Genomic DNA, 14,259 nt, shown 5'->3' with positions numbered 1-14,259 from the left:
GCTTTACAATCTGTTTCCTGTCCACCCGTCTTAGAACAGCCAAAGGGTAAACACTGTTCTGAGTCTCTAGGGAATAGGAACAGTTAATTTATTCATGCCACTCTATCATGTCCTTCCAAGGATCTTTCAGTTATACATCAATTTTCTTTCTCTAGATAGTGGCTTTGCCTGCGATGGGGCCCATGGAGAGAAAGCTTGGGGCCTCACCAATTGTCCGCAGCGTGGTCAACAGCAGCTTCCAGGAGTCCCAGCTTGTTAAGCAGTCTAACTGCAGCCTCTCCTCCCAGGCTCTTTGCCCACAGATAGGCCACGTGTTTGTGGGCATTAGCCCCTCCTTGAGTCCTGGCCACCTATAAAGCAAAGTCACTCAATAATCCTTCAATACAGAGCTGCTCCCTTCTTATCTCTGACCTTGGCTTTGACAAGGATCCAATAACTGTTCTAAATTGAAAAGGAAGAGGCTGGGCGCGATGGCTCATACCTATAATCCCAGCATTTTTGGAGGCCGAGGCAGGAAGGATCACTTGAGGTCAGGAGTTCGAGACCAGCCTGGCCAACATAGTGAAACCTCATCTCTACTAAAAATACAAAAATTAGCTGGGCACGGTGGTGACTGCCTGTAATCCCAGCTACTCGGGAGGCTGAGGCAGAAAAATTGCTTGAACCCAAGAGGTGGAGGTTACAGTAAGCCAAGACTGTGCCACCACACTTCAGCCTGGGTGACAGAGCAAGACTCTGTCTCAAAAAATGAAATAAAATAAAAAGTTAACAGGAAAAGGGCTAAATTTCAGGGTTTCTTAACTTAGGTTGAAGTACTTAGGGTCCAAGGATAGGCTTCACCTGGTCCACAGACCCTTAAAATTGTAAGTGAAATTTTCTGTATACAGATGTGGACATGGTTCTGGCAAGAGAGACTCTGATCTTCACTACATTTTCAAAGATGCTCTGACCAATTGTGAATTAGTCACTTAAAGTGGAAAAGAAGGGCTGGGCATGGTGGCTCATAGCTGTAATCCCAACACTTTGGGAGGCCAAGGCAGGTGGATCACTTGAGCCCAGGAGTTCAAGACCAGCTTGGGCAACATGGTGAAAACCTGTCTCTACAAAAAAATTAAAAAATTAGCCAGCTGTGGTGGTGCACACCTGTAGTCCCAGCTACTCAGGAGGTTGAAGTGGGAGGATCGATTGCTTAAGCCCAGGAGGTCAAGGCTGCAGTGAGCCGTAATTGCACCACTGCACTCCAGCCTGGGTGACAGAGTGAGACCCTTTCTGAAAAAAAAGGGAAAAAACATGGGAAAGAAGGATGGATGTATCTCTCAGCATGGCCTGAACTCCTTACCCGGTAGGCCTCTTCCCAAAGCCCACTGGCCCGGTACATGTTCACTGTTGCCTTCCATTCCTGGGCCTCGAGGTAGTGGTACTCGGCCTCCTGTAGTCGGCCTTCAGCCTCCAGCTCCTGCAGGAAGGTGAGTCAGGATGGAGAGATGGGGAGATGGAGCCTGGTTGGGGAAGAGATAGGTAGAGCCAGGAGAAGGGCTCACCTTGCCTAGATGTAGGTGTGTGTCGCTGAGGAGATCTGGATGGTGCTTCCCTACCAGGCGGATCATGTCATCATACAACTTGTGCTTTTTGTACATGGTGATGGCAAGATCAGGCTCTTCTACTGTCACATATAGCCTGGGGAAGGGAGATACATCTGGGGCCTCCTAGACCCGATCCCTGCTGTCACTGCCTTCTGGGCAGAAGGTACACATCCTCAGGCCCCATCCCTCCTCCCAGCCTTGAAATCTCATCTCCCACTACACCTCCTCTGAGGCCACGGCTCACCTTTCAGCCTCACGGTACTTGCCCTGCTTCTCCATTTCCTGGGCCTGAGTGATGTATAACACTGATACATCTTCTGGTCTCATGCATTTCATCGCCAGCTGTGGAGGCACAGAGGCAGGGTAGCCGCAGGTCCAATTCCCCAGGGAAGCAGGGCTTCAAGGAAACCTGCTTGTTCAGAAGCTCTGAACTCTCCCAACAATCACAGGAGTTTGGTTATTGCCACTCCTGAGGTCACTAGTGAAGTCGGGGAATTCCAAGTCCATAAGAAGCAGAGGAAGAACTATATTCCGCTAAGGTGGGAGGGTCTGTGATGCCTTGTGCTGGGGCATACACTCCCATTACCGCTGTAACCACTGGGCTCTGAAGTGTAGGGGTGAGAACAAAGACATCAATGTGACCAGAGGCGTCAGGAGTGGTAGTTCAGATTCCCCAGCTCCCAAGCCCATCTGCTCCTTCAGAATGATAGATGGGTCTGGAAACAAGGGCTTCTCTTCATCCCTTCCTTTCCCTATGGCTAGGGATCAAAGTGGCTCAGACTGTTTTTTGGTACTCTTTGTCAGCTTACAAGGAGTCAAGCGAAGAGGAGAAACAGAGACCGAGGAATGAGGCCACACTTCCACTAAGGCAGAGTTCTCTTATCATGAACTCCACTCATCCCTACCTTGTGGGCTTGTTCCCAACGGCCAGCCTGGGTGTACATGTCTATAGCATCTTTTGTCCGGTCTCCCTTAGTATAGAGCTCCTCAGCAATCTGTAGTTGATGGGAGGTAGATACAAAAGGTCAGAGCAACAGACTTAAAGCAGCTTGAATGAGGAAAGAACAAACCTCGGCTGAGATGGTGGAGAGCCTGCAATACGACCTTGTAATGATAGAGAAGAAACGATGAGTATGGGTGTCTCGTATATTCTACCATTTAAAAAGAAAGACCAGCCCCAAGCAGTATGAGGACAATACAGTGGAATTCAAAAGGGCCTCACATTTCTGCAATGTAAAGCAATTTTATATTGTAACTATGTTAGCGTTATTCATGAAGAATCACTCATGCTGGCTGGGACAGAGCTAGAGACTCACTTTATGTATCTGGGGTGAAGGGAGGTATCAGTGTCACACTGGAATGAAATTGGGAAAGTAAACTGTTCTCTTCCCATTCAAGGTTGTGATGCTGTTTGGGGCCCAGAAAGAAGGATCTGGTGAGCTTGCCTCCACACTTCCTGTTTTGGGTTCTCTCATTGTTATCCTCTACTGCATCGCCTCATGCTGCGAAAAGGGACTCTTCCTCACCTCATACTCCTGCAGGGATGCATAGTGTTGGGCCACGAGAGGATAGTATTTGGACGCAGTGTTCCGGTCCTGTAGATCTAATATATAAATTGCCTTCTTCCACTGGCGGGCACCCAGGGCGGCCTCAATTGCCTTAATGGAGCACCTGGCAAAGTTGAGAAAGATATAAATATGTAGGATGAAAGATGAAGATGAATGGAGGTAAAAGGACCCCTTAAGCACACATCAACCTACATTTTGAGATATCTTCTTTTAAGCCTTGGTGTCCTTACTTGCTCCACTGCCCCTCACTTCACACCTAAACCTCCTTTACATTCCCATACTCCCATACCTGGCTTCGATGTAGTGATTAATGGCTGCATCAAGCTGCTTCTGCTGTACCAGGTGGTCCCCCCATGCCTCCTCCAGTTTCACCACCTCCACTGGGAAGGCCAGTCGAGCCAGCTCTACCGCTGCCAGGGAGAGAAAAGGTGCTCAGCCCAGACTTCCAGGGACAGGCCTCAGGAAAAAGGTAGGACAGGGAGATGAAGCATGGAGAATGGGTAAGAAGGGGAGGAATGGAGAACTGGAGCCAGGCAACCTGAACACACACACCAAGGGGTGCCGGGGAATCAGAGGGGCAAGAGTCCACAACAGTAAAGGATGGCTCATAGGTGGCTAGTACCTTTCATGAATGCGTTGCCTTTACGGTAGCACTCCAGGGCCTTCTGTGGATTGTGAATCTTCTCAAAGAGATCACCTGCCTGTTAACACATAGCACATTACTATGATACCCCTACAACACAAAGAACTAAGTATTAGCTCCAAAAACAAGGGAACACCAGCAGTCAGGAAGTACTCTGCACCCCAAGACTCCTCTGGGTGAGGGAAGGGTCCTGAGCTCCTGGACATAAGGGCTAGGAAAAGGAAGCCAGCATACCCTTTCGTAGAGTTCCCCCTTGATAAGGGCTGCAGTGATGTGTTCTACCAGCTCTGTGTTGGCTAGCAGTTCCTCTCGGGTCAGCACCAGCCGAGCAGCTTTGGCAGGGAGCCCAGCTTTGAGGTAGAGGCTGATGGCTGCTAGCCCATCCCCTTGGCTCTCCTGTAGTTCACCTGCTCGCTCCTCCTGCTGTGTGTCCATAAGCCACTGGTAGTAACTACGGCGTAGCTTCTCTAGGGCTGGGTGCCCCTGGACACACACAGAGGAGAACTAGAAGTTACATCCCCCTTCCTACTCTTCTGCCTCCCATGCTTCTCCAATCCCTCTATAACAAGGGGAATGCTCCTGGGTCAGTAGTATCCTAACTCCTCACCATGTCAAGTCCAAGCCCCAACCCTGTTCTGGTTTCTATGGCCTCCTTGACAAAAGAAGGTTTTTGAAATTGGCAAAACCAAATTCTCAACAACTGTGGAGAAGACAAAACAGGTACCTTGGCTTCAGCCACAGCGATACACTCATCCCAACGGTGTAGCTCCTGGTACATGCCCATGGCCTCCTCCACAGCGTTCTAGGGGAAAAAGGCAGAGCGGAGAGGGATGCCAGAAAGATATGAGGATCAGAAAGCAGCAAGCTCTCTTCAGCCTGGCTATGATGCCAGCACATGAGGACCAAAAGCCTTACCTTTTAACTACTATACCAGCAGAAATATTGGGAAACTAAAAGAAGCTTAAGCTTCAGGCCTCCTTATTTGCACAGGCCCTTTCCAAGGCAACTGTTCTTTTTTTTGAGATGGAGTCTCACTCTGTTGCTGAGGCTGAAGTGCAGTGGTGCGATCTCGGCTCACTGCAACCTCCGCTTCCTTGGCTCAAGCGATTCTCCCGCCTCAGCCTCCCAAGTAGCTGGGATTACATGCATGCACCACCATGCCTGGCTAATTTTTTGTATTTTTAGTAGAGATGAGGTTTCACTATGTTGGCCAGGCTGGTCTTGAACTCATGACTTCATGTGATCCACCTGCCTCAGCCTCCCAAAGTGCTGGGATTACTGGCGTGAGCCACCACACCCGGCCTAAGGCAACTGTTCTTAAAGAGAGCTCCTCAAATTGTATAAGCTTCCGGCCCACAAAACCTGGATCTACCCCTATGCACAAGAACTGCAAAGACAGGCTCTGGACTAGAGGGGAGGTAGTAGACTGCGTATGAAAGAAAGTAGTAATCAAAGGCCAAAGAAGGAAGTTTGTCTAGAAAAGTAAGGACTAACACAAGAGGAGGAAGTTAAGGAAGGGGTGAAATTAACTATATAAACCTCTTCGAAAGTTTTCACCAAACCTTTGGAAGCCTAGCTTACCAGCATGCTTTCCTCCCTTGAGTTTGCATCCCCTTTTCCTTCTTTTTCCCTCGTATCCGCTCTTCCAACCTGTCTCTCTTTACCTATTACCTGTTCCAAAAAGATCATTTCGGCCAGTTTGTAGTTCTTTTCCAGCATGGCTAGACGTGCTCGGACCTGATAAAAGTCTGTTCCTTCTCCGCCCTGTGGGGGAAAAAGGAGGTTCTGGTTTTTCTGTAGGTGCTGCTGTTCTGTCTGTAAGGGCTGAATTTGGAAGGCCAGAAGGATGGAGAAAACAAAAGACTTGGGAAGGTAAAACACTTCATGGAGCTTAAAGGTTTGAGGTTTAGCAAAAGCAATTCTGAAATGGTCTGACTTGAGGGTAGAGGTAGGGTGGGCAGGGTAAAGGAAACTAGGGATGGCTGGAAAGCTAGAAATCATGGGGCTGAATACTAAGAGAAATCAGCTTGGGAGACAGACAGAATGAATCAGGAGCATAATACTTGCATATTCCCGGGACACTTGATCTGCAATCTCATTGGTCTCATGCAGGAATCGAGCTTTTGCTACTTGGCCCAAAGCAGAAAAGCACCTATGGCATGGAAGCAATGACATTGATAGTAATATTATTATAGAATCATCATTAATTCATTGGTTCAGCAAATACAAATTGATGTGCATCTATGATGTGCCAGGCAATGTGCTTGTCACTGGAGACATACAGAGACTAAGGAAGATGAGGGCTTTGCTCTCTGAGAACTTCCATTCTGGTGGAGACAAATAATTGGTAAAATTGGAGATAATAAAAAATAAAATAATGTAATATTATAGATCAAACTTGTTCAACCCATGGCCCAAGATGGCTTTGAATGTGGCCCAACACAAATTCATAAACTTTCTTAAAACATTATGAGATTTTTTTTGTGATTCTTTTTTTTTTTTTTTTTAAGCCCATCAGCTATCATTAGTGTTAGTATATTTTATGTGTGGCCCCAAGATAATAATTCTTCCGATGTGGCTCAGGGAAGCCAAAAGATTGGACACCCCTGTTATAGATAGTGACTGAAGGGGCCACTTAACTTGGTAGTTGGAGAAGGTCTCTCTGATGAATTGACATTTGAGCTGAGACCTGAATACAAGAAAAAGCCAGTCATGGCAGGATGGGGAAAAGTCATTCCTGGAGAGGGAACAGCTAGTGTAAAGGCCTATAGCAGGTGTGAGCTTGGCACGCTCACAGAGCCAGAAGGATGCCAGTGTGGTTGGAGACTAATGGCCAAGTAGGAGACTGGCATGAGAAAGAAGCAGAGGTCAAAAAACTTCAGGGGTAAGGCCATACAAGGAGTTTGGGTTTTATAGTAAGTAAAACAGTAAGCTAATGGAAGGTTCCAGTCGTGAAAATGACACAATCTATGTTTAAAAAATGACCTCAGCTGCTCTGGGATGAATAGATGGTAGGGGTACAAGAAATAGTATCAGTGAGACTAAGAGGCTATGCAATACTGCAGGTGGGAGATGGCAGTGGTCTGCACGAGGATGGAGACATCAGGATGTGTTTTGAAGACAGAATCGTTAGGACTTGCTGATAATCTACACGTGGGAAGTGTGGACAAAATGGGATCAAGGATGATTCCTAGCCAAAATGGCAGCAGATGACATTTATTGAGCACTTTGCACAGATTCTTTCATCACTCCCTCACTACCAATATCCTTACCATCTTCTTTATCATCATATGAGGCAAATACTATTATTATCCTAGTCTACATGGAGAAAATCAAGAAGCCAAGGTTTGGGAAGGTCAAATAACCTCTCTATGGTTATACAAGTTGGTAATTGGAACCAAGATTTGAACTAAAGGAGTCTGGAGTCCCAAGTTTGTCCTGTGAACTACACTCCTATACCAAACCTCGATTATACACATAGGCATGGATTGAAGGGTAAGAATAGTAAAAAAATGTTAAGGGGAACCTAGTTACAAGAAGGGGCAGTAAAAATAATAAAAGACATACTCTTGTTTTTTCACTTTTTCTTTTTTCGAGATACGGTCTCGCTTGTCAGCCAGGCTGGAGTGCAGTTGCATGATCTCAGCTCACTGCAACCTTTGCCTCCCGGGTTCAAGTGATTCCTGTGCCTCAGCCTCCCGAATAGCTGGGACCACAGGTGTGCACCACCATGCCCGGCTAATTTTTGTATTTTTAGTAGAGCTGGGGTTTCGCCATGTTGGCCAGGCTGCTCTCAAACTCCTGGCTTTAAGTGATCTGCCTGCCTCACCCTCCCAAAGTGCTAGGATTATAGGCATGAGCCACTGTGCCCAGCCAAGACATACTCTTTTTTTTGAGATGGAGTCTTGCTCTGTTGCCCAGGCTGGAGTGCAGTGGCGCCATCTCAGCTCACTGCAACCTCTGCCTCCTGGGTTCAAGCAATTCTCCTGCCTCAGCTTCCTCAGTAGCTGGGATTACAGGCGCCCGCCAATACGCCTGGCTAATTTTTGTATTTTTAGTAGAGATGGGGTTTCACCATGTTGGCCAGGCTGGTCTCAAACTCCTGACCTTGTGATCTGCCCGCCTCGGCCTCCCAAAGTGCTGGGATTACAGGCGTGAGCCACCACACCCGGTCAAGGCATACTCTTATAATCTAGGATGGGAGAGTGTTTGGAATATTGTACTGCAGAAGGGCTCTATGTTATTTGCTGGCAGTGGGAAGGTAGGGAGTACCTTAACACTGGATTGGAGCAGCCCACAGGGAAAATACTCATGTGGTCATCCCTCCTAGCTACCTGGCACCTCTGTTCTACACGTCTAGCTCACCTCTCCGCAATGTGTAGTTGCCTTGCCTCTAGTGCCAGTTTACTCAAGGTTTTCCACATTGCCTCTGTTTCTGGGGTCATTTCCAGAGTCTCTAAGAAGGCTGTTGCCCTGGAAAGGGAAGGAAGCAAAGCATAATGAATAAGGAATGGGCTAGGAAGATACAGCAGAATACCGGTGATGGGGCAAGGGGAGGGAGAAGAGCCATCTTTGTCTCATCGCCTCCCAGGATCACTGGATCCTTATCAGTGCTGGCCAGTTTTACACCCCACCCCAGGTCCTCCCCTCTCAGAACCAGACTCTCCCACCACGTCCCAGGTTATTGGCCAGCCTCTCACCGGATGTAGTTGCCATCATCAATGGCTGTTCCAAACTCGATGAGGCCCTCATCCAGTGTGTAGGCAACAGTAGTCACACCTTCCATCACCATCACCTCGGTCTTTCCCCCGCCCCGCTCCAGACCTATAACATCACCCTGTAAAAGTTCACCCCACCCCAATTTCAGATTAGTTTTCACTGAATAAATTGTAGAAAAGACCCACCCTCATCCAACCCAATCAGTGGTCAAGAGAGTCACAGCGGCCCTGATTTTCCTAACATTTTAGTTTCTCTCAAGCATAAAAAAATACTTCATTTATAGCAATATCCTTGGGTTAAAGTATACTCCTAACTATGACAGCGCCAACTCCTGGAGGTACAAAGTGTGGCATTCACTTCTGCTTCCAGCAGTACCATGAGAGTAGATATTCTTAAGGGTTCTCTCGTTAAAATATGACTTGAACCTGGAACATACTTTTTAATGCATTGTTTGGGCTTACTTGAAGAAATCACTTTTAATGCATTGCTTCACTTACTTGAAGAATTCCCTACCCATATCCTACCCTTCTCTCTCAAAAAAAGACAGACAGAAAGAAAAAGGTCAATAAGCTAAAATCCTGAGCAAGAAAAAAAGGAAAGTGAGCAAACGGAGAAGGTACAGTTGTCCTGAAAGCAAATGCAGTGTCAGGAGAATAAACCTCAGGCCCCCCAACAGGATGGGGAGGCTGAATTTGAAAATCCTTAATTAAACCTGGGATCCACTCTTCAGTAAAGGGAACAAAATAAATGGTTACAGATCATTAATATGCCTGATTCCTGCAGAAACAAGACCGAATCATCACTGGAGGAAAACATACCCATTTTAGGCCCTCAGGATTCCAAAAGAATACATTCAAAGCAACATGAGCTCACAATAAAAAAAAAAACAAAAAACCCCAAGGAAACCAACCACTATGAAACAGTAAATAACAACTACAAACAACAGTTTTAGACCTTCAAGAATTTCAGACATTAAAATATCTGGGTGTGGTTGCATGTGCCTGTAGCCCCAGCTATTCAGGAGGCTAAGGTGAGAGGATCATTTGAGCCTGGGAGTTTGCGCATGCAGTGAGCCGTGATCATGCTGCCGCACAGCCTGGGTGACAAAGTGAGACCCTGTTTTTTGTTTTGTTTTGTTTTGTTTTTGTTTTTAAGCCCAGTTATGGAATATAAAATGATTATTTATGAAGCACCTAAATACCTTAAAAGATGAAATGAAAAATTAAGCAAGGAACAAGAAATTATCAATATGACCAGGCAGACTGGAGAAATAATCAAATAAAACTTAAAGAAATATTTAATGTTTGAAGTAAAAACCTCAATGTACAGTTTAAATAGCAGATTAGACAATGATTAGTAGCAGATTAGCAAACTAATGAATCGAAACAGATCTAAAGAAATTATCCAGAGGCCAGATGCAGTGGCTCATGCCTGTAATCCCAGCACTTTTGGAGGCTGAGGCAGGAGGATTGCTTGAGACCAGGAGTTTGAGACCAGCCTGGGAAACACAATGAGAACTTGTCTTTACAGAAAATTGAAAACAAAACAAAACAAAACAAAACAAAAAACCTGGGCATGGAGCATGGAGCAGGAAGAAAGAAACTATGAAAGATAAATTAAAAATGCAAAACAAGAAATCTAACATTTGCCTAACTAGAGTTCTGATGAAGAGACTAGAAAATAGCTGAGGAGAAGCAATGTTCGAAGAGATAATAACTAAGAAACTTCCAAGAGTGATGAAAATACGTGTATTCATAAATATAAGAAACACAATCTATACTAAGCAGGATAAATTTTAAAAATTTATGGCTGGGTGCAGTGGCTCATGCTTATAATCCCAGCACTTTGGGAGGCTAAGGCAGGCAGATCACAAGGTCAGGAGACTGAGACCACCCTGGCCAACACAGTGAAACTCCATCTCTACTAAAAATACAAAAAATTAGCCAGGTGTGGTGGCACGCGCCTATAGTCCCAGCTACTTAGGAGGTTGAGGCAGGAGAATCGCTTGAACCCGGGAGGTAGAGGTTGCAGTAAACCAAGATCGTGCCACTGCACTCCAGCCTGGGTGACAGAGAAAGACTCCGTCTCAAAAAAAAAAAAAAAAAAAAAAAATCTAGACACATTGTAGTGAAACTTCAAAACACCTAAGAAAAAGAGAAGATTTTTTTTTTTTCTGAGACAGAGTCTCACTCTGTCGTTCAGGCTAGAGAGCAGTGGTACAACCTCGGTTCACTGCAACCTTTGCCTCCCAGGTTCAAGCGATTCTCATGCCTCGCCTCTCAAGTAGGCAGGATTACAGGAAAGCGCCACCATGCCCGGCTAATTTTTATTCTTTTTAGTAGAGATGGGGTTTCGTCACGTTGGCCAGGCTGGTCTTGAACTCCTGGCCTCAAGTGATCTGCCTATCTCAGCCTCCCAAAGTGCTAGAATTACAGGCGTGAGCCACTGTACCCAGCCCTAAGAAAGAAGACTTTAAAAGAAACCAAAGAGAGGCCAGGCACAGTGGATCACGCCTGTAATCCCAGCACTTTAGGAGGCCGAGGCGGGCAGATCACAAGGTCAGGAGATCGAGACCATCCTGGCTAACACAGTGAAACCCCATCTCTATTAAAAATACAAAAAATTAGCCAGGCATGGTGGCAGGCACCTGTAGTCCCAGCTACTCGGGAGGCTGAGGCAGGAGAATGGCACGAACCTGGGAGGTGGACCTTGCAGTGAGTCAAGATCACGCCACTGCACACCAGCGTGGGCGACAGATCGCGCCACTGCACTCCAGCCTGGGCAACACAGCAAGACTCCGTCTCAAAAAAAAAAAGGAAAAAAAAAAAGAAACCAAAGAGAAAAGACAGATCACCTGTACAGAAATGGCTGCTGATAAATTTTTCAGAACAGCAATGGAAGTCAATCAATGAGACAACATTTATAAATTAAGAAAAATTAACTGTCAATCTGGAACTGGGTACTGAGTCCAAGCATCTTTTCAGAACAAAGGCTAAATAGAAACATGTTCAGATAATGAAAAACTGAAAATTTATCATCTTTCACTAAAGAAATTTCTAAATAAGGCTGGGCACAGTGGCTCATGTCTGTAAACCCAGCACTTTGGGAGCCCGACGGAGGCAGATCACTTGAGGTCAGGAGTTTGAGACCAGCCTGGCCAACATGGTGAAACCCATCTCTACTAAAAATATAAAAATTAGCTGGGTGAGGTGGCACATGCCTGTAATCCCAGCTACTCGGGAGGCTAAGGTGGGAGAATCACCTGAACTTGGGAGGTAGAGGCTGCAATGAGCCAAGATCATGCCACTGCACTCCAGCCTGGGCAACAGAGTGAGACCCTGTCTCAAAAAACAAAGAAACAGAAACAAAAAAACTTCTAAATAATATTCTTCAGGAAGAAGAAAAGTCATTCCAGAGAGAAGACTGGCATTGCAAGAAAAGGTAAACAAAGAAACTGGTACTTTGATGGTAAATCTAAATGAATCCTGTCTGATAAAATAATCAGGCAGGGCGTGGTGGCTCATGCCTGTAATCCCAGCACTTTGGGAGGCCGAGGCGAGTGGATCACCTAAGGTCAGGAGTTCGAGACCAGCCTGGCCAACATGGCAAAACCTCATCTCTACTAAAAGTACAAAAATTAGCTGGGCGTGATGATGGGTTCCTGTAATCCCAGCTACCTGGGAGGCTGACGCAGAGGACTCTCTTGAACCCAGGAGACGGAGGTTGCAGTGAGCCAAGATCACGCCACTGCACCCCAGCCTGGGTGACAGAGAGACTCTGTCTCAAATAAAATAAAATAATCATGCCTATCTTTGGGGACAAAATAAGATTAGAACTAAAATACTGGACAAAAATGACAAAGGGGAGGAGATGAAAGTTAAAGTCTTTTAAAGTCCTTGTATTGTTTGCAGGGGAGGGGGTGGTTAGATGCTGATTAACTTTAGACTTTGTTCATTTAAGTACACGTTAAAACTTTCAAGGTAGCCTCTACAGAAATAGGATATATAACTTTCAAACCCAAAATGTAAAAAAAAAAAAAAAAAAAAAAAAGTGTTTAAAGAAAGGACAGAATTAGCCAGACATGGTGGCATGCACCTGTAGTCCTAGCTATACAGAAGGCTGAGGCAGGAGGATTGGTTGAGCCCAGGAGGTTGAGGTTGCTATGAGCTATGACTGTATCACTGCACTCCAGCCTGGGAGATAGTGTGAGACCCTGTCTCAGAAAGAAAGAATAGAGAGAGAGAGAAAAAAAAAGAAAACAGAGAAGAGAGAGTAAAAGAGAGAAGGAAAGAAAGAGAGAGAGAGATAAAAAGAAAGAAAGAACTAAACAAATAAATTTTAGACCCTAATCAGTTTAAAATGAGGCAAAAAGGAGATTAAAAAAAGGTATGGAAAAGGACAAAAAGAAAGCATCAAGCGCTCTACCCATACACACACGTCATCCTAGCCTAGCATAGGAGCCTGCCTCTCTTGTTTTCTCTGGCTCCCCCCAGATTTTGGAAGACTACCGGCTATGTGTGATGTTGTGGTAGGATAGGAGAGAAGATCTGATCTGTAATTTAAGAAAAAAAGGCACTTTGCATGGCTTATAATGGAGAATCAGCACAGAAGGAGATGACATTAGAACTGCCTCTCCTATCAGGGATTTCCAGCCTAGAGGGATCTCCATATTATGACCTGGTGACTTCCCAGGGCCACTGTAATGAACCCATACTCCAAGGGTCTAATATAATGTCAGAAATCTGAAAAAGGATGGTTCTGGGTGTTAGTCCATAAGTCTAAGCTTCATTTGCCAATTCTATCACAGAGATTAAGGGTGGTGGACACAGAAAACCAAGTAGTCTTCAGAGTCTCCTCATGGCTCTAATTAATCAGCTCAATATCACATCTGAGGGCCCCTAGTGTCCAACATACCCTAATAGTGAACATGGTGACTCTCTCAGGTGCCTCAATGTTGTACCACACACACAGGCTGTTTCGGTTCTGAGCTACCAGCACATCACTTCCTGGGACCCACTGCACGTAGGAGCAGAAGTTGAGGATCATCGTCTTAGAGCAGCTTTCAATATCATATAGATGCAACTGAAGAAAGAAGCAACAGATAACACAATTAGAAGGGGATGTGGGTTGTCTCCTGCTTTTGACTATTTCCTTCATGGTGAGATGTGGTGAGCTAACCCACCACTCAGGTTCATGCTGCATTTCAAAGCTTACTGATCTGCTTTCTGCTGAGCTGGTATATCCTAACTCTGGTCAAGTAAGAGATAGCCCACAGAACAAAGATCTACATCCCAGGAATTTTAAGTTAGGTGAAGATCAGACTTTCCTTCTTGAAATAACTCTGGGCCAGAGTTACCAGCTTGGATTACAAATGGCAGGCCACTAGAAAAATTAAATTATCTGGAAAGTTGTGATGTGGCTTTCACTGAAATTAAAATCATCAGGTTGTCTCTTTGATCTGAGGTTGAACACTCTGGTGCTACCATATTGGGATGAGAATCAATGAGGGACGAAGAGGCTGTCCTCCAGCCAGTTCGTGCCATCAGATAAGTGTGGCTGAAAAGCACTGGACAGCAGGTCTAGGTGAAGGTCAGCTAGGCATGAGCAGGAGGAATGCAGGGTTAAGGAAGTTTCCTGAGGGCACAGACTGTGAACAGTAAGAGACACCAACTTCCAAGCTCCCTTCTTGACTTTGTTGCCATAATACAATCACCTCTGAGGTAATATAGGATTGCTGGGCGTGGTG

The 14,259-nt window shown here is 45.7% G+C and overlaps 1 protein-coding gene across 1 annotated transcript in view; it reads right to left on the bottom strand.

The window, feature by feature from the left end:
- IFT172 (intraflagellar transport 172) overlaps positions 1-14,259 on the bottom strand; it is a 55,774-nt gene that overhangs the window by 19,560 nt on the left and 21,955 nt on the right. Inside the window, exons 16-30 of the mRNA XM_011972732.1 lie at positions 13,428-13,595; positions 8,495-8,631; positions 8,160-8,267; positions 5,862-5,946; positions 5,466-5,558; positions 4,519-4,596; positions 4,029-4,277; positions 3,774-3,852; positions 3,441-3,561; positions 3,110-3,254; positions 2,489-2,578; positions 1,828-1,925; positions 1,542-1,677; positions 1,340-1,456; positions 208-350 (exon numbers count right to left, since the gene is read on the bottom strand). Coding sequence (XP_011828122.1) covers positions 208-350; positions 1,340-1,456; positions 1,542-1,677; positions 1,828-1,925; positions 2,489-2,578; positions 3,110-3,254; positions 3,441-3,561; positions 3,774-3,852; positions 4,029-4,277; positions 4,519-4,596; positions 5,466-5,558; positions 5,862-5,946; positions 8,160-8,267; positions 8,495-8,631; positions 13,428-13,595 — 1,847 coding nt within the window. The remainder of the gene's footprint in view (positions 1-207; positions 351-1,339; positions 1,457-1,541; positions 1,678-1,827; positions 1,926-2,488; positions 2,579-3,109; positions 3,255-3,440; positions 3,562-3,773; positions 3,853-4,028; positions 4,278-4,518; positions 4,597-5,465; positions 5,559-5,861; positions 5,947-8,159; positions 8,268-8,494; positions 8,632-13,427; positions 13,596-14,259) is intronic.

Source organism: Mandrillus leucophaeus, unplaced genomic scaffold (genome assembly GCF_000951045.1).
Source record: "Mandrillus leucophaeus isolate KB7577 unplaced genomic scaffold, Mleu.le_1.0 Scaffold13, whole genome shotgun sequence".
Taxonomy (NCBI): domain Eukaryota; kingdom Metazoa; phylum Chordata; class Mammalia; order Primates; family Cercopithecidae; genus Mandrillus; species Mandrillus leucophaeus.
The sequence above is the reverse complement of the archived record's forward strand: the minus strand, read 5'-3'. Positions and strand labels throughout refer to the sequence as shown.